The sequence below is a fragment of the Poecilia latipinna genome, unplaced genomic scaffold, assembly GCF_001443285.1.
Source record: "Poecilia latipinna isolate Pla-1442-1.1 unplaced genomic scaffold, P_latipinna-1.0 Scaffold109, whole genome shotgun sequence".
NCBI lineage: Eukaryota > Metazoa > Chordata > Actinopteri > Cyprinodontiformes > Poeciliidae > Poecilia > Poecilia latipinna.
Window position 1 is genome coordinate 515,887 of NW_015112725.1, and position 24,957 is coordinate 540,843.

The 24,957-nt window shown below is 38.9% G+C and overlaps 1 protein-coding gene across 1 annotated transcript in view; it reads right to left on the reverse strand.

Moving 5' to 3' along the window:
• tox3 (TOX high mobility group box family member 3) overlaps positions 1-24,957 on the reverse strand; it is a 54,898-nt gene that overhangs the window by 3,902 nt on the left and 26,039 nt on the right. Inside the window, exons 2-3 of the mRNA XM_015027914.1 lie at positions 18,469-18,534; positions 9,502-9,750 (exon numbers count right to left, since the gene is read on the reverse strand). Of these exons, the coding sequence (XP_014883400.1) occupies positions 9,502-9,750; positions 18,469-18,534 (315 nt within the window). The remainder of the gene's footprint in view (positions 1-9,501; positions 9,751-18,468; positions 18,535-24,957) is intronic.

Sequence of the window (24,957 nt, forward strand, 5' to 3'; positions counted from 1 at the left end):
TCTGTGTAGGTAATATGTTTATCTTGCTAACCCACTGGATTAAAAGGTTAAGGTTTGATGGTCTGTTTTAAGTCAGTGACCTTAGTCGAGGTATGGAAAACCTAGCTCCAAAAATTGCATATGGATTATCAAGTCATGTAGACCATGTAGACCCTTACTCAGTTGAACTTGGACAGGTGGTCTCTATGAACCAACTTCAGTTGTAATAAATATTGGGGAGGACTGAATAATGTTGAATTTACAAAAAGTGAGAATTAGCACCAATTTTAACTTGATAAAAGAAGATGCAAGTCTTTCTCCACTGCATTTGTTTTTTTTTTTTTGTTTTTTTTTCAGGAATGCTTTGTTGAGGTTATCATAAAAAACAATAATTTTTGCCCAAGCATGATAACCTACAAGATTGACAAAATTGATTTCAAGTAAAGTAAATGATCTGCATAAAGAGGAACCTGATACAGATTCTGCAGATAGTAAAGCATTTTGTGTCATTGCAGTTATTACTAATGTTCCTGATGTGCCTTGATTTGTCTGTACCAAGACCCATCTCTGAGCTCAAGCTGTACTCGGTGTAACATCCTCCTGCACAAACTCATCAACCTGTTTCCCTTTTCCAGAACTGAAATTGGGTCATTCGATTCTGTGGATTGCTATGTGGAAGATCTCATGTCAAGATGTCCTGACTCTTAAATGTCTCTTACAAGAAATGATAAATTATCCTGACAAATAAGTATTGGATGGCCACCCAGCTCAGTTCTTGGTTAAATCACAGCTCAGGGCTTAGATTTGCCAGTCTTTACTGCCACAAAGGAACTGTTGTCCGCAGCTTTAAATGGCACATCGAAAAGTCTTTGTACATACCACAAAGTTAGTCTAGAAACACATATGTGCCTTATTTTAGAGTGAAACGCTGCAGAAGTGTAACTTTCATGCCACATGTTTTACTGGAAAGAATCATAATTTGAAGGTATGAAGCCAAAGACTTTCTACAGGTCAAACTAAAACATTGAGTTCTTCAAAGTCTCTTAATGTTACAGACAACATGTTTACACTGATTGTGACAAGAATGAAATTACAAGTTCAGCTAGCTCTCCGGAGGGAAGACTGATCAGGGAGCCAGCAGAGCTGACATGAAACAGAGAAGGAGACTTGAACAGAACAGAAAAGGTGATTTGTTCTCCCTGCGTTCATCCATCTGGTATTCAGCAGCGCAAACTCAATCTCTCCCAACATCAACACATCATAAACCCATGCACCTGGCTTTATTGAAAGAACCTTATGAATGCCCGTCTTCAAAAACAATATTGTAACACTATTGCAGACAGCACATATTGGATCTACAATCCATTTCTTTCTCATATACAGCGTCTCCTGCTTATCATAAATACAATATACCAAGTGAGAACAGATTTATATTTACAAGTGCGAGCAGGTTTCTACAAAAGGTGGGGCAAAGCCGGGGAAATAAATCAAGGCAATAAGGTTGTGATACTGCACATTTGGAAATCTTGCAAATAAATGTTGCCATAAACAGACCTGCAACCAAACAACTGTGATTTACATTTCAGCCAGGGCCATTGTCATTACTGCGCAGTAAATGGTTTACAATTTGCTCCGTACCATCTGCAATCATTAAAGGCACACACCATTAGTTGTGGTCATCTGTATACAGTAATAACATTTTTGCACAATTCTTAAGGACCAGTTTTGACTTTAAGATGTTGACTGTTCCGATTAGTAATTTGGTGAATTTTTTCCAGTTGGCTTCCAGATGAGATGCTACACATTCAGCAAAACAAACACCGCTGTCCACAGTTTAACAATAAAGATCATATGGTTTGTTTTGGTTGAGTAAAACTCAGATAAAAGTTGAGGACAGAATTGCACTAGATATTGTATCAAAGCCATCAATACTGCAATGGCATAGGACTGCTTGGATGGTATATATAGGGAACGTTCGCAGAAAAAAATCCTAATCAGTGCAATATCAACCATCGGGAAGAAATTCCAGGATTATAATTCCTGATCTAAAGGAAAGCTTGACAAATTAGAGATATTAAGTAACAGATGTCTTGATTGTGAATATAAATTTGACAAATTCATGTTTACTTCTTGTCCCTGAGCTTGCTCATTTGCATTTTGATTGCTGTATCACCAGCAGTCAGAGCAGTGAGATATTTTGATAATGATCATTTAACTGCAAATAAGTCTTTATCTTGAGAACACAGCGGCCAGATGTGCCCCCCTTATTTAGAATTACATGTTTGTGTGGGTGTGTTTCCGTCTTTGTGTGTGTCGCTATGAAAGCTGAAATGTTCTGTCTAATCATTAAAGGGTTTCTGAATGTAAATGCCATTTGTAATATTCCCTACTGTGTTGTTTTCTAAGTCAGAGATGAAACGGCAAACAATAACAACACAATGCTGCCAGTCATATGCTTCTTATAAAGCAAACAATGTTTCCAATCCTGTTTGCTGGTGCCACTTAAACTCCAAACAAGGAGACGAGGACAAAATAAATAAAATCACAAAGTATTGACAATGTGCTAAACCTTTTCCACAGCAAACACTGCAGCGGGACTGAATGCAACGTTTTGCATTCAGTTGGTGATAAAAATCTCAACACTGATGCTCATGCATGAAAACAGCCTTGAGTCTCTCCCCCCCCAAGATACTGGAAATCTGAATTTGGGCAGAATTTATGAACAATAGTACCAAACTGTAACAGGCTGAAAAGAATGTTAACAAGTTCAATTTCCATTCAATCAATGCCAGAGCTCTTGGAAATGTTCCATGGCGGGAGAGGGGTAAAATCATCTATATGGTAATTATAAGGATGAATCCCACAGCAACTTTCGCCAGCATGAAAGGTCAGTCCTATTAAAGATAGTTTATCAGCACTCTGCACATATTCCTTTACGCTGCTTCTAAACGGGTACATCGGGGTTTTTTTTTTTTTCCTCCATTTTCTGCAACCTGCTGAAGCCTGCGCTTAAGCCAAATGAGAAAAATGGAATTTTGAATGCCGGTAAAGGCTAGAACAGCAGAAGATGATTTTTTTTTCTTCCCCCTCTGTGCCATCTCAGTCAAACACACTTCACTGTCTTAAAAAAAAATCAGTCTATATGTCTCGTACACCCCTAACCCGCACTTAAAAAACACATCTCCCTCATTCTGCTGGCCTGTGCTCTCGGACTCACAGGCCGATAGGCTCCCTCTCCTCCCCACGGTCTGCTACAGCCACTGACCCATACCCCTCTCTACCATTTCTCTTTTATAGATTATGTGTATTTAAAACTTGTTCAACATGACATCATTTCTGTTTGAGAACCTTACAAAAAAGTAAATTACAAAATCAATCATGCAGAAGGTCAAGCTGAGACTTCATTACAAGTATTGCATGCCTGCATGAATATTTTTCATTTCTGACTGACCCAATATGTCACAATTGCTGTCAAGAAAGAGAAGGGGGCGAAAAAAAAAAGAAGAAGAAAAAAAAAATCCACTCTCTTAAATTGATGTACAACTCATGTCAGTGCTTCGTGGCTTGAAAGGGAGATAAGAGGGATGTGTAGAAAAACAGGCTTTCTGCAACAGTGCTCACATTTTCCATTTCATTCAGGATATAGTGGGCTTTGACCAGACAGTAGTGAAGGTATTGTACTCACTGGAAATCTGCCAAGGATATCTAAACAACAAACTTGAGATGAAACAGTTGAAATAACGAACACAATCAAATTTTCCACACTTAGTGTTGCCTTTTTTTTTTTTTTTTTAAATGAAATTACTATTAAAACCATACACAATAACTGCATTTTTTTTGTTCATCTATTTAAAAACGTTTTGTTTTCAGTTGTTTTACCAACAGACTGGTTCCAGTGCTAAACCGGTTCCAGTGTCTGTTTAGAACCAGTTCCTTCTCGTTCCACTGCTGTTGTATTTGGATCTGCCTAATTATTACGAAAAAGCTGTAAAGGTTGCATTGAATGAAAGTTTTTTAAGTTTACACGAGATTACGTCTCTTGTGTTCCCACTGTTTATTCTGATACCTCCTGTCTTCGAGGAAAGGTCAGTGCACTGGATGAAGCACCAGGTAAAGTTGATTTCCCCCCCCCCCTCTAAATGTATAACAATGTTTGACTCACTTATTAAAAACTGTGACTATTTTAATATTGCCAGATGGTGTTGATAAATCTTGTTCTAAGCAGGGTTAGTTTCAGTTTTACTGAGGATCAGAGAAGATCTGACAGAGATTGTGAAACTTGCACAAACATCCCTTGATGTTTAAAACGGCATTAATAAATTAAGATGGAGACATAAGAGCATCTGTTTGCTGAGATAATAAGATAAATTAAGTGATTTATGTGGTTATTAACAGATCTGAAAATAGTCAAAGCATAATGTGATCAGCAGCATGGCTCTGGGTTGGCTCTCAGGTTGTAAAAACCCAAACTGGCTGAACCAACAACTTCAGTTAATTCATTCAACTCGTTTTATGTGACATCTGAGCTATAGATATTTAAACAAAAACAAACCTTTCAGCAAAATGTCACAATAAGAGCCAAAAGCAAATATTGGTTTGAATACCAAAAAAACATATTTTAAAACAGCTTACAATCTGTGTGGAAGCACAGCATCACTAAGTAAATAAGATTAAAAATCCATTAAAAGCATAAAACATATTTAATATCATCTGTAATACTACTATGACTACCTGTACTACTAAAAACAATAAAACCTATTCTAAAAATATTTTATTCTGATAACTAAAGTACCTTTCTGCATATTTTTGACTGCAAAAGTGATACTGATACTTTGATAAATTTGTACTAAAAAAATAATCCTGCTCTTTTCAGCAGCTCTTTAGCTTCTCTGCTTTCTTACATGACGTGCATGACTAAAACTCAGTACTCTTAAATATTAGCATGTCTGCGGCTGTAAAGCTAATGGCATGTGAAACAGCTAGTTATGAATAAAATGAAAAATACATAATGCGTCACCCCATGGTGGTAAATGTGATGAGACAGCGGGGCTCGGATCCCCTGAATATTGATTTTAACATCCAATCCAACCAGTTGACTACGGTAGGCTTCGGATCCAATCACAGAGGACACGCAGCCCATTTCAGAACACGCTTACATGTGTCAAGAAAACCCTAAAATGTGGTGAAGGCACCAGGTGTTTTTTGAAATGGAACCCACAGACCCTCGCTGTGCAGCAGGGAGGGGAAAAAAATTGAGACGAAATTGTGAATAAAGCAATACTGGCAGCTCTAACTCCAGTACTATTTGGCACTATTGAGACTCAATCACAAATCAGGAGGACACATGCTGCGAGACAAAAATGAGAGTCAGAAGCTTGTTAAGAGAGCAGATTAAATAAATAATGACTTCAGATTCAGGGCTTGCTAGGCACACTGCAGCTGAGAAAATGTATTTCTTCTTCGTACGAGCCCAGCATCTGTGGCCAATTTACAAGGCATACGCTCAACATTAAGGGGAGAGGAATTAGCACAACACTTGGCAATGCACTGGCATGGAAGAAGCTTTTGCAAACAGCCCAGGTATATTCACTGGATGGCTTTCTCATTAAGTTGTGATAAGAAAGAGACTTTCACACTGAAAGTAGTCGGCACCAGTAAGCCAGCACAGAGAAAGCAAAATAAGTGTTGGAAAATATGAGCACGCAGGCTTGATGAAAAATGTAATTGCAATAGTGCACGGTTTATTTGTTTGCCCCTGCAGCCACAACAAATAATACAGAATGTAATCATGTATATAAGGTTGTCATTCCTTTATCAGTGTGCTGACAAAATGACAAAACACCTCTCCTAGGGCCTGCGTAAATCATTGTCTCTGTATATGGAAGCCCCTGCAAACGACGCTGTTACTTATCTCATTTAGGAGTCGTTGCTTTGCTTTCAAAAGCAAAAGCAGAGATGAAACCAAAGATGAAAAGAGTTGCCATAGACACCATCCAAAGACTTTTAGGGATCAATCCCATTTGCAGGAAAAATGAAGGGCCACCACAAGCCTTGCTGAGCTACAATGTGCGATGACTGATAACAAGTGAGCAGTGTGCCCGCGACAATGCCGGTAGGCAGGGAGCACAGACCCATATTCTCCCCTCAGATTTTAATAGAGTCTCTGCACAATCAGAGACATGAGCCATGCAAATGGTGTTAAAGAGGAATAATGTTTGAGAATCAAATCTAATCCTCCAGCAAGTCGGCAGAACAGTCAGGAATGTAATTGTGTCGAGGTTCCGTTTCTTCCAGATGCAGAAAGCTTAACTGACCATGAAATGAAAATTCCTTAGGCAAAAACCCTTCTGGGGCTAACTTACTATATGCGGCAGAGATATTTTAAAAGCTGCAATTATTTTATATGCCAGATGAATAGAAGCAAGAAAAAGAGTGGTAAAAATTTTATAGCCTCTTCCCATATGGAATGTAAATAAATATCTGAGAGCAGGGAGTGTGAGAGCAGCACTTCCAACACACATTTCACTTATTCATACAGTTCTAATGATAATGACTGCTTGGTTTGATGCAATGTGATTTGTGGCTCGCAAAGTAAATGCAGCACCGATATCATTGTGTCCTCGTTCACGCTTTTGTTCTTTTATTTCTTCTCTCCTAAATGAATTTTCCATTTCTGTAATAGGTCTGTAAGACAACTAGTCAGCCAGTGACATTTCCATTTTTCCTCCTCAGTGCTTCTATGATTGTGGCATTTGAAAATGCATTTCCACCCTCAGATGACGATCTCATAATATGCAGCACGATATCTACATGAAGAACAAGATTATTTAAATCTGTAGTTCCAAATTTGATCATCAGTATGTTGTAATGAAGAGCAGACAGTGTTGATGTGAGCTTTAACCTATAGTACTGTGTCTTAGCAGGTCACTTAGACTGGTCTCATAGGATCACAGATTTAAGAAAAGCAAGCAGTATCTTACAGAGTATTTCAAACCATGAGGAGGAACATTGAAGGTTCATCCATTAAGATTAATAATCTTATTTTGTTCAATTTAGAAACCAAGGAAGCTTTGGAATAAATAATCATTACTAGTGATTTTGGAAGACTGGAAATGTCAGTGATGAACAATGGTGTGTTCACTTGGTGCTAGGAAATCAAATTTTCCAAGCTGCCGATTGAAGATACAGGAATTCCCATTGAAGTCTGAGTTCTGACTCATATAGTCAGAACTCCTTAAACAGCCAAGAGTTCAGTTTCCAATATAACCTCCATGCATACAGAATGTAATGAACGCTGGAGGTTTAAATAATTCATTAGCACTTCTGATGGTTTGTTTCTCATTAAACCAGTGACACATATAGAGCACTGCAAGATCTCTATTTATAAAAATGTTCAATCTGTGCTTAAAGCATAAAATGGAGAACACATTGCTTAATGTCTTGTATCACCAACAGAAGTTAAGTCTCTCAACAATTACCAAATTCCACTGGTTTTCAGACATGCGCCTACAACACATTGAGTCCAGGTGTGACATTGCAAACAGTCATTATGCCTCAAGTAAAAAAAAAAAAAAAATGGTGTTATTGTTGATGTATTTGTGGAGCTCAAGCGTCTCCCTGATGTCCCCCAAAATACATATTTATGAAAAGATGGGATTAATCTTCATTCATAATAGTTATTTGTGGGTTTTTTCCAAGTCTGCATCTGATCAAAAATCTCCAGGTAATTCTTAGGCTACGTTCACACCGCAGGTCTTGATGCTCTGATTTGTTACTGAAATCTGATTTTACTGAGTGTGATTATTCATGCTACTAATTAAATACGACCCTAATCAAACTTGTGTGTGAATGGTTCTCACTTTAGATTTCTATAAGTTATAACGATTGTCTGTGAACATTAACATAATTTAGTGAAGTTGAACTTTTAATAAAATGCGAAAAAAGGGATTAGGATAAACTGCAGGTAAGTTCATTAGTTAAAACCTGTAGATTACAGAAACAAAACTAATCCTAATTATTTTTGACTTACAGTATGTATTTTCACTCTGGCAAAAGAAAAAAAAAACATGAATTAAGTATGAGAAACGGTGGTAGTTTTGTGTGCCATTTTCACTGTCCTAGCAGAGATGAATGTGTTTTGTACTCCAACACCTGTGATCTCTTCACATCTGTTCATCCTGCAGAGGGAGGGGTCATCTACACTCCTGGTAATTTTTCTTGTTTTTTGTTTTGAATCTTCGCAGTAACATAATATCATGACATTTACTCAGAGTGATTACATAGATCCTGTGTTGTAAACAAGGGCAGATGCTGTGCCAGATGTGCTGACAACAGGAGGGGTACAAAAAGCTGTGAAGGTGACATTATATTACCTAAAACAGTGGTTTCCAGAACTATGCCCATCTAAATCATAATTTTTCATTTTGCATATCTAATCAAAAATCTCATCTGGAGCAGCGGCTGCAAATACAAGATGCTCCTGTGACAAACTACAGACATTACAAACTGAGTTTGGTTTTCTGCAGTACTTTGCAGAGACATACAGTAACACCCCTTAAACATTTTGTGTTTTGTCACATCACAACTTTACAACAGCAAATATATTTCATTGAGTTTTTATGACCGACAAACAAGCCGGAGCAGAACTGTGAAATAGAGGGAAAATGATAATTGTCTTTTAACGATTTTCTGACAGTAAAAATCTGAAAAGTGTGCTGTGCTTATGTTTTCACTGCCCTCATTCCTCTACAACTAAGGCTGAAGGTTTCTTTGGAGTACATCCATCAACTTTGCTGTAAGTTTTTGCTATTTTTTGGGTGCAAGTCTGGGCTTTGATTGGGCCAGTTCGACAAAAACACCTTTACCTAAACCATTATAGAGCTCTTGCTGTACGCTTAGGTTTGCTGCCCTGCTCTGAGGTCAGCCTCTGCACCAGCCACTAACCCTTTACAACCTTCATGGTTTTTTTTTGTTCGTCTTTTGCGAACTACCCTCTTCCTTCAACATTGAATGTTGGGCATATACTAAAATATTTGATTTTGTTCCCATCATACAGAGCAACAAAACGTCTTTAATGTATTTCTACTTGACACTTCTTGACACCACAGCTGTATTTGTGAAGTGCACAAATAATGTTCTTCCAACAAATGTTCCCTCCTTAGCTGAGGATCTCCAAAGTTCCACGAACTCCTCCAAAGCTACCAAAGGCCTCAGGATGATTGCTGAGGTTTCCTGGGCATGGATGTCCACCAAACCTGACAGCAGTGTTTTAATAGGTGTTTAGATGTACAAGGCTTGGGTTCTAGTTTTAAAACAAGTCTGCTTGTAACTTCTCCACAACTTCATTTCCTACATATTGTTGTTTGTTCTCTAATGTTCTCTAACAAACCTCTGCCTTCATAGACGAGCTGTACACTGATATTCATTTACATGGAATCTCTGGATTTTATTTAGGGACATTAGAGTTTTCAAATTTTATTGGGAAAAAACTCAAAAACTAAATAAATTCATGGCAGTGCTCACCACATGCTGGCCGTTGTTGACAGACACCCCTTCTTGGTCCATCATGTTGCGTGAGATGGTAATTGAGGGCAGCTCCAGACTCTGTGGGGGAAACTGAGGAATTATTGGACCTCTGTGCTGAGCTGGGGGTTCTGGCATCGCTGGAAAGGGCGAGTTCACTTCAGGTCCGAGACTGGACTCGGTCTCAGGTGGAGGTGTGATGGGAGGGATCTCAAACTCCTCATCCCCCAAGCTGGGCGTATGAAAAGTCTGCAGAAAAAAAAAAGAAGAAAGAAACAGAAGAAAATCATAAAACAGTAAAATGCAGAGGAGCATTTGCTGTGGTGGGTCTTATCAAATTCGCCGGAAGTACACCTTTAGGGATTAAATCAAACAGCTCTGCTTAAGCGGAGAGTGTTTTAGTAGAGTGGTAACACACTTGCCTCTAAGTGTAGTTAGATTTAACATTTCCTAAACCTACTGAAGTCCACTTTGAGGGGGGAAAAAAAGATGTGAAAGGCAAATGCGGAGGACGACGTCAAAAGCAGAAATATCAAGCAGCAATCACTGAGAAAAGAGAGGATACATGATAAAAGCCCTTAATCTTGGGGATGGAAGATGTTGGGTTGAAGTGCAGGGAAAATGCACGTCACAGGGAGATGGGTGTAAAGAACATTTTCAAAGATTATTACGCCTGGCCAGAAGTGTTTCTTTTTGTTCCCCCTCGCCTGCACCCTTGAATCTGCTCATCAAACAGCCTAATCCTTCTGCCTTTCGAATTAAAGCTTTTGGTCACGCTTAATTTGCTTATGTGCCTTCTTGGAGATGGGGCTGTTCACCAACTTGGGTCTTGTTTTCATCTGCAATATTGCATTAAGCTACTCTGTGCAAGGCCAGAATATTCATCTTCTCACAATGACCACAGTGTGGGACCACATTATTGCACAGCATGTGACCTGAAGTTCTAGGCATTTCTGCTGCTGCTGAGTCACGCACGCACGCACGCATAGCATCACCTACTAAAACTGACATGGTTTTCAATGCTAATACTTGGAACATTATGTTGCATTTTAGCTAAAATGTGTTGAAATACTAAACTGTACCAACTGTAGAATGGATTTAAAAAGAATAAAAGCTCTGAATCTTGTAATTAGATAACTTGTAACATCATATTTATCTCTCACCGTATAACCATAATGGTATGAAACATAAATTCATTTTGAGCCACTGCTCTGGAGTAAAGGGAAACTTTTAAATCCCTCAACAGGGTGCCTGTTTTTTAAGTCTCCAAACAACTGCACTCAGGCAGGATTTCACTTAACTTCTTCCAGCTCATTGGTTAAATTAACTGGGAAGCCTCTACTATATGAACATAAATTGAACTATAGACTTTTCTGTTTCCTTTTCCTTGGGTGGCCACTGGTTTACGCACTGAGGTCCATGTTCAGTGTTCCAGATAATGTCATCATTTTTGTTCTCAAGTGAGCCGTGTTCGCTCATTTTTATTTTATTTTTTACATATTTCTTGATTTCAGACTTTGAAAGGAAAACTGTGAACTTGGGCTTCTGTGAGACAAGCTGTCTTCACTACTCATCATATATTTAAATTTCAGAGGAATTCAGGTGTGAAACCATTTGGCCAACAAAATAATCTTGGATTATAGCTATTTGCACATCCATCCTTCTGTTAACTCACCTTTACACACACCTGAATGCAACTCTCACAAGAATTTATTACATTTTTCTAAGCCTTGATGGCGTTTGAATCCAAGTACTTTATTATGCATTGCAGGTTTAGCAATTATGTAAATGCAAATAAAGCTCATACCCCTGCATATATAAAGGTTTTTCACTCAAAAACATGAGCTATATTAAACACTTTAACATTAGTCAGCAGACATAACTTGAACAATCCAGTTTTTCTCTGCTCTGCCTTTCTTTGTCTGGTAAGGGGTGGAATAACAAAAGGAAGACAAGGAAGGGAATATGCCAACACAGACCTTGATTAGGGAGTATTAATGTTCCCCTGGCTTGCTTTGGCACATTGACACTTGAAACTAATTCATTGTCTACTCAGGGCAGCTGTCTTTACAAAAACTGAAGAAGGCAGAGAGAGTAATAAGAGTGTTACGCTTCCCTTTTCAGTGTCTCCCCCTGCTCCATGACTGTTTGTGTGCCACTTTATATTTCTTCCCTCTGGGCTAAAGAATTAGTTCTCTTTCCACAGGAAGCCAGATTCAAATTCATAGTGATTTTGGGTAGCACAGAAAATGTTAGGTCCTTATCATTAACAAACACTTTCAATACGGAGTTAACACTGTCAGTGCTTTGTTCTTGCATAGTTTCCTTTTAGTCGATTACAAGACAGAGAAAACTGATTGTAGCTTACAGCAGGTGTTCAGCAGAATGCACTTTAGCAAATGTTTTAAGTCTAAACCAAACCAAAATGTCTTGAATCATGGGAGGCATTTCCAGTAGCAAATGGAAAACATCAGAAATCACCCATCTTTAGTCTTTGTCGAACATTTTCAGCTTCCCACATGGAGCAGGGTCAGCCGTTGGATCTGGTTCCAGTCTCATCTGGATCATATCATGCAGCAATATGAAGACAGCGGAACAGCACTTCAATAACTCCCACAGAAAACTGCATGCTTTCTTTCAGGGTTGCTGAGTGCTCAGCAGCCAGATATAAAACTATGACTGTATATAAACTTAGAACTAAACTACAGTCTTTTGGGCTATATTTTCCTAACATATGTAGACTGATTATTTTTACCCATTCATTGCATGAATATCAATTTTCATTCTTAGATGGATTTTGGTCTGGATTTTAACCAACTGGAATCAAATATGCAATCATCCAGCCACTCCATTGTAGCTCTCACTGTGTGATTATACTTTTTGTCCTGGGTCAGGTGATCCTCTGACCCAGTCACAAGCAATTTACAGTTCCTAACATGTTTTCTTCCCAGTGTTTAGCTCCACCCAGCTTCCCATCAGCTCTGAAGAAAAGCATTCCCTCAGCATGATGCTGCTACCATTTCAAGGAGAGTGTGTGTGGCAGAGATGCATAGAGTATCCAAGAATTGCACTCAAGAAAGAGTAATACCATTTCAACATATTTTCACTCAAGTAAAAGTAAACAAACTCCTCAAGTAAGAGTACAAAAGTATTTGGTAAAACATTGCTCACATGTGCAATTAATGATCTAGGATTTCCTGTACAGTTACATTACATAAGATAAATTGGAATGGATCAATATCTGATAATGGATAGTATATGGAGAGGTGTGCTATAAAGTCTTAACCGTGAGATTTCAGACAAAAGTCAAAGATGAACGTTGGCTGAGGTCGGAGCCACTTTTGAAAGAGAACAACACAAGCATGACAGCGACCTTTAAGTGTAACACAGATATTTACCCAGTGCAGAAGACTGCTAGTGTTTACCGTCTTCTAAAACACAGAGGAAGACGATGGAGAAGGACAGAGGGAAACAAAATATTACAGTGGGGGAGGGCGGACGGAGCAAGATCAGTATCAAAGACCGTGCTTGTGTGCTTCTCCTCTCATTGCTAATGATGATGCAAATTAACATCTACACCAGGGGCACCGATAATAGAGACATGGAGTTGTGTCTCACATGGGGGGTTATGGAAGATGTCAGCTGTCTGTGTTGAGAAAGCCTTCTCCCCAGGGTAGAGGTGCCAGATTTTACTGGAACCCACAGAGTGTTACAGTGTCACACACTGTCTGGTGTCATTTCGCATAAAGCCAGTCTAATTCTGCACCAGGAGCAGCTTAGGGAGCTCTGTTTGGAGATTAAGAGATGCACAATCCACTTTCTTTGCATCACCAGCCTGATTATCCATTTAAATTGTTCTGAAAGGCTCAGCCCAGCTAAGTGCCAAGTCAGATGCTGGCTTTTGGTTGTGCAGGCATGTACATGTTAAGAGGTGGGCAAGAGGGAACACAACAGAGAGAGTAGTAGTGTGCATGTGGATGTGTGTGCGTGTGTCTCCACCGCCAGCCAGAGTTCGGTTGTATGAGGGCAGAGCAGGGCATGTAACAGAGAGGCCTGATTTACCCCTGTGGGAGCATCCTAAACAGTTGTGTGGGAAATACCCACTTGTCTATTCTTGGTGGTAACTGTCTCTGTGTCAGCAAAACCAACACAGATACTGTATGAAAAAATATGCAAGATTTATTTCTTTAAAGACCTGTTGTAAAAGCAGATTTAGTTATAAGTAGTGTGTTGTTGAAGTTCACTTGTTAACGTTTTATATATTTTTTTTGTCTGAATTCTTTTTTCAATATTTTTACCTGGAGATAAATTTCTCTCTGGGGTTACATAGATGCACCTCAGTAAAATGTAAAACAAATGAAAAATATATGCATTTCGGTGTCACCGAAATATTTGTATTTCAAATTAAAACATTGGGAATAAACAAGAAAAATAGAGCAAAAGTCTGACCAGCAAATTACTTTTACCTCCACATCATTTTGGTTTGGTAACACTATTTCACTTGAAACATCAATAATTTCAGTTTTAGGTGTCTTTACAAAAAAAAAAAAAAAAAAAAAAACTTTTTGTAAAAAAAAAAAAAAAAAAAAAAAAAAAACCGGCTAGGATGTTTTTTAAAAGCAGACTCAAATGAAAGTATAAAAAAATTAGCAAAATATTAATTTTGCATAAAACGTCCCCTTTAATATTACTTCTTATAAACTTAATGAAACATAAAAACAACAGAAGAAAACAGATGGGAGAAACCGTTAATAACGCCTTTCCTTTTACAATAACAGGACAAAGAGCAAGAAAAGGCTTTTCAGGCAATAGTCCCAGTCCCTCAATAAACGTAGTAATCCAATTCACAGATGCAATAACCAAGACTTGTTAAAGGCAGCAGCATGCAATTACTGCCTATAATAGGCCTCGGAATCAATACAGGCGGGGTTGAAGATCCAGTTTCGAATATCTAGACAGGCAGAGTGGAGCTACTCAAATGACAACATCAGGCATGGCACCCCTAATCAACATTATTTCAAATTTGGATCATTTGTAGTCCATTTCTACATATTTATAGCTCATTACATGACTCTAATTTGATTGCAAGAGTAAAGTGATGCATCTGAGTGGAACACAATCGCAGTGTACAGTATCCCTTTTCCCTGAGGGAGGCAGTCAACCTTTCCCTGCTAGGATGTGAGCTTTACCAGGCACACCAAGGTCATCTTATCTCATCCTCTAAGTGCATAAGGTAAATGATACACTGGCCATCCAAACACAGCAAATAAAGGGCTGCTGTTCTGAAGTAGAAGCTTCTTGTCAGAGCAATATATACAGCATGAGATTTACTATACACACTGTGCAAACAGCAGATGAGAATAAACAGGTTTCTATTTAACTTAGTGTGCAGCATTTGTATTCAGCCCCTCTGAGTCAATACTTTGCAGAACTACCTTCCACTGCAATTATACAGTAGCTGCGAGTCTTTTGGGGTGTGTCTCTATCAGTTTTTACAGTTGAAACCACAAGTTTACATACAAAGACACATACACGCTGTTTTCTCACTGTTTTCTTTCGCTAAATAAAATTGAACTTCTCATTTTATGTAATTTAGAATTACCAAAACGAATTCCATTTGCTAAATGCCATTTTAATGAGAGAAATAATGTGTCAGAGATTTATTCATTAATGCCTTCAAACTCAAGAGTTTACATGAAGAATGATTGAAATCTCTTCAAACAATGAGGGAAAGCACAGATGATAATGTCAGGGATTTAGAAACCAACTATGTCACAAGTCTGGTTCAAACTTGAGAACAATTTTAAGATGCTTCATCTGTTTACACAACTATTATACTCAAAACATTTGACCCAACACATTCAATTTAATATACAATTATCTTTGATTCTGAGCAAATGTGCAATAACGTTTGAATTCGAAGTAAGTCACAAAAAATATTTAAAAAAAAGTTCTTGCTATGTTTTCTGGCATTTAGCAAATTCTAACTCACCCAGGAGAAGTTTCGGATTTTAATTATTTTTTACAGTGCATGTAAACTTCGAATATCAGCTGAATACTAAAGGCTAAAACTTTCCAAATTGTGTTCATGAAGAGTTGAACCATAGTTGGATGGAATATGTAATTTGGAGTCTGAAGATTTTTGCCAAAGATAGCGTTATGTCAATTATGAACACAATATGTTTTTTTTTTTGTTTTGTTTTTTTTAATTAAGGGCCTTTTCAATAAAGACATAAATATACATCTCATTATACCATTTGATCCAGTAAAAGTATTTCTATTTATCATAGAGCAGTAATAAAGGATCCGTCATTTCCAGTGCACATCCAGTCACATACAAGGCAAAAGCTCACACTGCAGCACACAGTAGAAAACTTCAATATCAGGAATAACGATCTATGTTTATGACTTTGTCTCCCTCTTTCTTTCCTTTAAATGCACAATACCATCTGTGCCCTAACACTGGAAACAGTTGTTCCTTTTGATTAAATGCAAATGAGTTGGACTGTTTGCATCAAGGATCCCCTGAAAGCCCCTCTTCCCCTCACCGCCGCAGTGGGCCCTCACAGCTGGGGGCTGAATGCTCTCCAAGCAGACTGTGTCGATGTGCTCCCCGCTGCATCGGACCTACGCGGCCCGTGGATGCAGGGGATATGCCCAGTCAGCGTAAATGTGCGGGGAAAATTAGACTTCTTCTATAACGCTCTGTGGCTTTGTGAGAAGGCCATTTTATGAACACAAGGTCGCCTGCTCTGCGCCGTGTGTGTGTGTGTGTGTGTGTGTGTGTGTGTGTAGCTGCTTGGTCTTGTGTGTCGCAGTTGCATTTCTGCTGCCCCGTTGACATGAATGAAAACAATGAGGTTAACAATGACATCTATCTCTGTATTTTGGAGCGGTGCGATGCTGCTTTGCTGTGGTTTTTGAAGCCCGATCAATCTCTGAATGAGATTGAACCGTTTGAGCCACAGAGGACGGCGGGTATTTTTGGTACTCTTGTCTCTAATGACAGGGCACCGGAGTGGGCGGAGGGGGAATAAAATGGGTAAATTTAGCTCACTGTTAGTTCGACTACAGCTCACAGAGGCAGCAGTAGGCTTCCATAGAATCACTAGAAGAATGTTAACGGTATTATTCCTGCAACTCTAAAGCAAAATCCTGTTGCTGACATTTCACTTTTTCTAAGTGCCAACAGATAGAGCTACTCAGATGGTGATATGACTGGGGAATGTCTTTTTGCTCCTTTATTATAGCTCAACAAAGAGGTAAAGAAACAGGTGTTTGGAAGATGCAGCATTATCTCAGAAAGCTGGGGATACGGGGTGCATTTATAGCGAGATCACAAAACAGTTACCTCCTCACACCAAAATGTAGGATGAGACTGGCTCATCTTTTCATTGCCGTAAACTCCTGTATGCATTTAAGAACATGCAGCAGTATGCTTCTATCATTTTACAAAGACGTAGGGGCCAACTGGTGGTCACATTTGGAATTTGGAATAGCAGAGCTAATCAATTATAAAAAGAATAGTAATTGGTTACTTTATTCAAATTTGCTGGAATTTTTATATTTATTGCACCTAGAAATCCTTTTTTTTTTTTTTTTCAAATTTCTTATACCACTGAAAAGGGGCCAAATGTATTATTTTTAAAAATTCAACTGCAAATCCAATCTGATCATGAAAACAGAGAAGATTTTTTTTTTCAGTGCAACACAGCATCTAATGTTTTGTAGGTTCAAATGCGTTTGAGTGATTGCGTCCTCACCAAAGACTAATATCTTCTCAGAAAGCTGCGCTGATGTTCATACTACACTTAAGTAAAAACAAGTGTAACAACATATATTTTTTATTTCAAGCAGATTGTTATTCAGTGCTGCAAAGGTCTCTAGTAAATTTACATCTCACTTCTACTGACAATCTTTTCAGTGAGAATTTTAATAAGGTAGCATTAGCTTGCATCCTCTTTTTATTATGAGTTTCATCATTTGGCTCAGAAAATATTTTGTAAGTCAGTTCTGTAAATTATGTGATACACTGAATTATGAAATATTGCCATGATTTTGAAATTCACATTTTTGGTACTACAAGGAATAGTCAAAAGATCATGCTAATCACTAATGTGCAATGCTAAAAACCACTTAATTTTAATTTTGTAGTAATTTTGCCTCTATTTTGAATTTTTTCTTAACTGTGATTGTTCTCTTTCTCTCTCATACACACAATGTGTTCTAATACAGTTATTGATACAGATACCATATGGTAAAAAAAAAATAGTTAATGGTTTAATAGTCCAACATATATCAGATTTTTTTTTTCTATTCAATGTTAAGCTGAACAAAGAATTTTATTTTTGTGTACGTCTTGTTTACACTTTACACTTTCAGGGCTGCAAATGAAAAAAAAGCAAGTTAGTGAGGTACAGTCTGTGTGGTGAGGTGTAAATGAGATTTGCTCTTATTCTTAGATTAGCTTCATTTATAAAAACTTCTTGCACTAAGTGGAGGATTTTACTTAAACAGTTATAGAATAAATGCCAACTTAGTTGCAGATGGTTTGCTGATGTAGAGTGACATCTCTGTAACTTTGCGTTGTTTTCACTGCGTTATTTTGCTAAAAATGTTTACCTTTAAAACAGGTCAAATTTAAATGTATCGACAGGGTAGAAATTAGTTTTTTCTTAAAACGAAATTAGAACCAGCTGAAATCTACATTGGCAGGTATAAAATCAATTACAATAAATTGGCCATAAAGTGTCTGACTGAAAATTAAAATTATGCAATTTATGAAAGTTGCATAAAGAAAATCCCCCCATTTATGTAGAAAAGGCAGAATGAGTCCAACTAATATGAGTAATATACATTTTTGGTTGATTGTGTTGTTTTCTGTGAAATCAAAATACACATTTAATTGTCTTTGCACAGACTTATTTCAAAGGACATTTGGACAAAAGGAAAGTAAAGCGTACTCACATCCCCAGCAGCGAGAAGGGCGCCATTCGCTTCGGCCATGTTCATGTAGTTGTTGTTATTCTGGAACTATAAATAAGAAGAAAAAGAAAACACAATCAGTCAGTGGCTTCCAGTGGGTTGAGTGGGCAGCCCCATTCTCTCAACAGACGTCTGTCACTCACACAAACTGTCACGCTTTGAACGTTTGCATTAACCCTTTCCCCCACCTGCACAGTCGCATCCTGCCACTTTGCTGTTATTGTTGCACGGTGAGGAGGATGAGAGAGGCCTGGCCAATTCAAGCCAGCGTAATGAGAATCTGCTCTGGCTATTCAGCTCTTATGGGATGGCAATTAAGGATATGTTTGCATCACAAAGCCAAGTATCAGGATACAGTGGCAGGTTATTAACTTCAAATAACCTATGGGAGGAGAGATACTAGAGGGAAATAAAGAGGTGGAGGGTGTGTTTATTGTGGGAGGGGTACACTGTTGGTCAGTGACAGCTGGGTTTACCTTTTTATTTAACTTGTATCATTCTCTTGCAGAATTTCTGCAGTAAAAATTTTAACTCCGGTGCCTACATGGCTCACATAAATGTGTGGGAAACAATAGAGAGTTTGTGCGTCCCACTCTGTAAAGATTGGGTAGTATTTAAGGCAACTGATAAGCTATTAAAACCCTGCAGTTTAGAAAGAAATAACATGTTTCCACAACATGTCCCCGCCTCTCCCAGCCCACACATAGCCTGCTGGCAAAATGGTAGCCACTTTGTTTCTTCTGAGACACGACTGCGCTGACAGGTAGAAACAATGGGACATAGAATGAAGAATTATGGGCTAGCAGCTGGGCCCAGGAGCACAATGCACCTCTGTAAGAGTGAGGAGAGCAAACAGTCTGCTCTCCTCAGAATTATGGCGAGGCTACATCTTGATGAGATCCGACTGAGGACGGCATTTTAATAAAAGTTCTGTGAATTTATTACAAACTCACTTAAAAACAGTGGATGGCGACAAGTTCAAAACACTCATCCGAATATTCACCAAACAACAATGGTAACAAACTAAGATCTAAATGAGAGAACATTTTAATGAGCATTGTGGGTTTTATTCTATACGCCCTTTCTTATGAGTGGCTAGTATGAGAATGTAATTACAGAAAGAAGCACTGCTAATCAGCTGCGAATGGTATCCATTAATTAGTCTATGCCCTGGAGAGAGAGTGGGAAGTCTGCAGAAGTGTTAACTGTGCTACGCAACGAGTAGAGGCGCCATGAGCTCTGTTTGTCGTTATTGGAGCAGGTGGTTCGAACCCACCCGGGCCTCTGGTGCCACGTTAGCCCGAAGCTGCCCCACTGAACTACATCTGACTTAAAAACCAGGGTTTACATAGTTTCTATCAAAAATGTTCAGACAGAAAAAGTGCATGGCCGCAATGAGAAACATCTGTCAACCGCTAAAACTCCTTCACTGCCCAGCTGTGTGTAACTTGGAGACATGACATGGCTGGGTTACGTCAGCCACTTGGCTGGTAATTAACCTTACCGTGGCCTTATCTTGGAAGTGCTTCTCTGTTCCTCGTCGTCTTTTAGATAATAAATTAAAGTCCCAGAGATATCCCTCTCTCTTCAAGCACGCACTTGGAAAATTGTTCTGATTTAGAACAAGATAAGGCTACATTCAGGGCAGGCCCTGCTTCATCTGGTGCTGTGAAAAGGGAGCTGACAATGTCTCATGTTAAACACTTTGCAGATAAAATGAAGACAGTCCTCACAATGAAGCAGGGATTAGCTAACTGTAGTCTTCCTTTTGTCGGCTTCACATGCAGCCGGTGAAGTAAATATTGAACATGTCAACATTTTTCTCTGTAAATATTTTTTGATGAAGCTGCAAACCATTCACAACCGATGCCAGTAACAGGAAGTCAAAACAAAAGTAAACCTGTTACACTGCACTCTGTTGAATACATAACTCAGAAGGGGAAAGACCATCATTTCATCATAAACTACCAGCCATGAGGAGACGTCAGGGGTCTTATTCCGGCGTTGGAGCGACAAGCTCTTATACTTGGGACGGGCACTTATAAATGCAGCCTTTGGGGAAATTGTAATCGCTGATTTTACATTAGAGCTACGGTTTCAATACGCCTGAATCCCAAACTCAACTCACAGGACACCACTGCTGAAAAAAATGCAGAACCTCATATAAAGTTTGCTGAAGAACATCTGGACCAGTAGATGACATACTTGGAGAATGCAGTCTGGTCAGCCGAGAACAAAATCCTTCAGATGTTACTGCATATATATTTAGAGGAGGAATGACACTGTACAAAATCTGGAAAAGAGCAATTTCAACTGAGCAATTGTTTAAGGGAAAAATATAGCAAGGCATTCTTGATGAGGGTTAAACATGGTGCATTTCCACCAAAACAATAATCGCAAACTCCTCCGGAAACTCTTTGTGGGTGGCAGAGGAAGAAAATAAAGCTGCTGGAATGGTTCAGTCATTAAATCTTTGGAAAGAAATGAAGATCACAATATTTTGAAAATGTCCCAGAATCTTCAAGATCTGACGAATAAGCTCCATACTGAAAATGTCGGTACAGGGACAATATTAAATTCACTTAGTGAAATGTATTCAATGTATTGAATATGTGACAAATTATGTCTTCATTTGTGTTGATCATTCAGGTTGTTACAGAAATATGGTGTGAATTACATGTCAATACCCTTATTTCAAAATACAACTACTGAGAAAATCATTGATGTGTTCTCAGTATTGTCTTCATTATTTGCTGTAAAACTTTTTTTTTTTTTTACGCTGGAGCTTTACCGTCACATTTGATGATCACATTAACTGCCACAGATTATCGGCTAAATTACTCATCATGCTACACACCACTGAGTTCTGCAGATGACAACCTTAAAGATATCCATGTGCCTAAATCAAAAAGTGATGAGTCATTAACAACAAACATCATATTAAGAGATCTGGCTAATTTACACATTGCAAGCATGGACATTGATCCAAATCTCATTAGCTTCATTAGAGAAAACACAATCAAGTTAAGTCCAAGTGCCAATTAGCGATGTGAATCTCCCCGGGCTCTGTCTGTGTGAGTCATATTTTACTGTGTTTCAAAGATTGTTTAAGAGCAGCTCCCAATCTCCTTGGAGAACGGTGAGTAACATCCTAGGAAATGTCCCCTGCCACTGCTATCAATCTTAAAAAGCTCACTCCATGTAGGTCCGGCCGCTGCAATGAGAGCAGGCAGCTGAGATTGTTGTTGTTATTCTCAGTTCCTTTCTGGTGAGGTTTGGGGGGCGGAGAGAGGGGCACTCGGAGCTCATGTTTGCAGCAATGCCGATTGAGTCAAATGCCAGAAGAAATTAAGTGTGATTGGAGGGTCTGTGCAGCTGACGCTAAAATGGGTCAGCGCAGACAATGAAGGCTCTGTAATTAAAATGATGTGACGAGCTAGATGAGAGTGCCGGCTGCCATGCAAGGGGCCAAACAACGGCATGTATGCCAACTTGGAAGAAGCTTTGCAAATGGACATTTTGAACAAATCCAAGGATTTGCACTGACAGAAAAAAAAAAAAAAAACTGCTCCAAAAACAAAACAAAATGTCACATTCTTGCTTTGATTTGCTTGTTCTGGCAGAGGAGAATCCCAGTGAAGCCATAGAAAAGTGGCGCTTTAAGGCTTTTATTAACAGAGTGGATTCGCAGCTAAAGGATCTCTGTAAAATGAGCCGAGCCGAGAGACAGACATGGCTACATGGCAGAGCAAATGCCAGGCAGTCAGTGTTTTTATTTCTCTTTCTGCACCAGCAGCACATTTCTTCTATAACTGTTTAAGACGAGAGAATTAAGAGCTTACATGGACGCTGATCCTGATGTGAAAAGACTCCAGTGTCTGCATGATCACACACACGCACACATGCACACACACGCACACACACACACACACACACACACACGCACACACAGAGTGAATAAACCAAGCAGCCGCGCACTGAAAGACATGAATATACATTTCTAGGTTTTTCTTCAAATCCACAGAAAAAAATTTTTTTTCCTACTCAAAATATCATGCACAACTGCTGAATCACTGCAAAACCATCAGTCATTATCAGACAGAGCAGGTGCAATCTAAAGTTGCAGATTTATTAGGTTTTTTTGTTTCTGACTACAGCTGGAGTGGTTTTGATGCTCTGTTTTTTTTTTTGTTTTTTTTCAATCCCTGCACAGAAATATTTGTATGAAAGCACGTCCAGTGGGAAATAAGGTGTTTTACAGCTATTACAGCAAACAAAATTATTTCAACCTCAGGGCGAACGCAATATTGCACCAACACGACCCCATCTCACCCTCAATATGATGGAGTAACCACACAGATCCTATCAGTAAACATGAACTGGACAACAAAGAGCAGCACAATCCATGCCTGAAGAGCCTCTTATAGCTCATTCCATGCATACAAACTCCCATCTATATGGCTAAATGTGACGGGGTTTTTTGCACTGCAGGAGCAAAAAGGTCCACTTTATTTAACACAAGCTGACAAAAAATACTCTAAATGCCTCCTTCCAATACCAATTCTTAAATAAGCTTTAACAAAACTCCCCTTGGTTTTACAGTATGACCAACACGTCACAATATCAGTGCTGTCTGTCAGTGAGTAACACAGTTGGACACATTCTTGCTCCCCACTGAAAACCACCAAACTAATTCAATCAAGAGGCCAGGCTTTTTCCAGAAACAAATCAACTGCTGACAAGTGATTTTACAGTTCAGCTTGAGCCCAGTAATCACAGCCTAGCATGTGTTCCCTGGAACATGACACTTGTGCTAATACGTTCTCCAGTGGCCTCAGTAAAAGACTGTGAAAACACCACAGTTAAAACCGGGCCCTCTATCCAGGGAAACCCGCGACCGTTTGCTTTGTGTTATTTTATGCAATTTCCGTCAAAGCTTGGCCTGCTGTTAGTTTTCAGTTAGTCACTTGAGTTCATCACAAAGCCATTGTTCTAGCCACTGGAAAAGTTTAATTCTCAACTAATATTTACAACCTAATGCAGCACAGACACCTCTATGACAATCACAAGGCGTTTTGCGCTCTGCAGGCCCTTGCGCATGCAACGCCCAAACTGGGATGTAGATATATTCCCTCAAATGTGTGTAGCGGTCAGTTTGTAAAGCGACTCCACGTGTCTACAGCAAGCTGAGTTCTAATCTGCAGGCCGATCGATTGGTAATTCAGTTTAAAGCTAAAATCATTACTCCCCCCAGCCCAGTACTGTCTTCTGCCATTAGGATTGCTGGTCGTCAACAACACAAGGTGCCACTGAGGGGAAGTTCACTGTAAGCATCTCGCTTTTTCTTTGCCTCTAAATGTCAGTACTACTTCAGCAGTGCAGAAAGTCTTACGTGAGATCTGAATTAAACTGATGACAGAGTTGTTCAAGCTGTGCACACCACACAGACCACTGTGACCTCAAATAGTGTCATGGCAGCTTGCTTTCCTAGAACAAACCTATCCTGGGGAAACCGGAAGACATCTTCCCTTAATGCTTCCTGGTTAGCAAACCTCAAAAACAAAAGCTGCCTTCAGAACTATGCAGTTTCTATTAAGTTGTTTATCTGAAAATCTCCAATGTGATTCCAGTAAGAGCTGCAACATGCCATCACTGATTTCCCTCAAATATGACGTATCATGGAACTACCCTGCACAAAACCCAAAAGTAGGGCATCAAACTGCTCTACATGGAACAGAGGCGTTATATTTCGGTCACGATGCATGAACCTAAGTTTGTATAGCCAACCAAAATTACAAGCCTAACTATCAAAATAAAGAAAAAAAAAACTTACAAGCTATTTCACAGCTCAGCAAATATGCATTATGTTTTTTCAGGCTCTCCAGTCATTATGGCACTGCTGAAAGACTGTAGAAAGGCAAACTATAGTTTGAGCGTTCAGCACGTTCCATGGGGCTAAAAATATATCCAACAAAGACACGGTGTAAAAGAGTGATAACAAGCAGCAGTAAACAAACCAGAGTGAAAGGCACTGCTGAAATCTGTGTGTCACTTTAAGGATTTCTGAGTAAGATTTGCTTGTGAATAAGTTTTCCTGCATGGCCTCCCACATTGGTTTAGGCAGAAAGACTGCCAATCACAGGAGAGTAAACTGTTAGCACAAAGTCATATCTTGTAGTTTCTTAAAGGACATTTTTGTTCACTGAGAAACACTGACTCGAGGGCATTTACACTGAAACCTAATAGCAGTTCTTGAGATTCATTATGCTTTCTTTTCATCAGAATCAACAGAGTAAAGCCTTCCTACTTGTTCTGTAAGTGAACATTTAGGCACAGAGCTGCTAATATTAGTAAATTATGAATCACTCGATGACAACACATGCTGATGTTAATCCGGTAATGGCCTATTGTGTGCTAAGCCGCTTAAATTCAAGCTCAAACAAATGGTACTTGTTTTTTTTCAAGCATTTA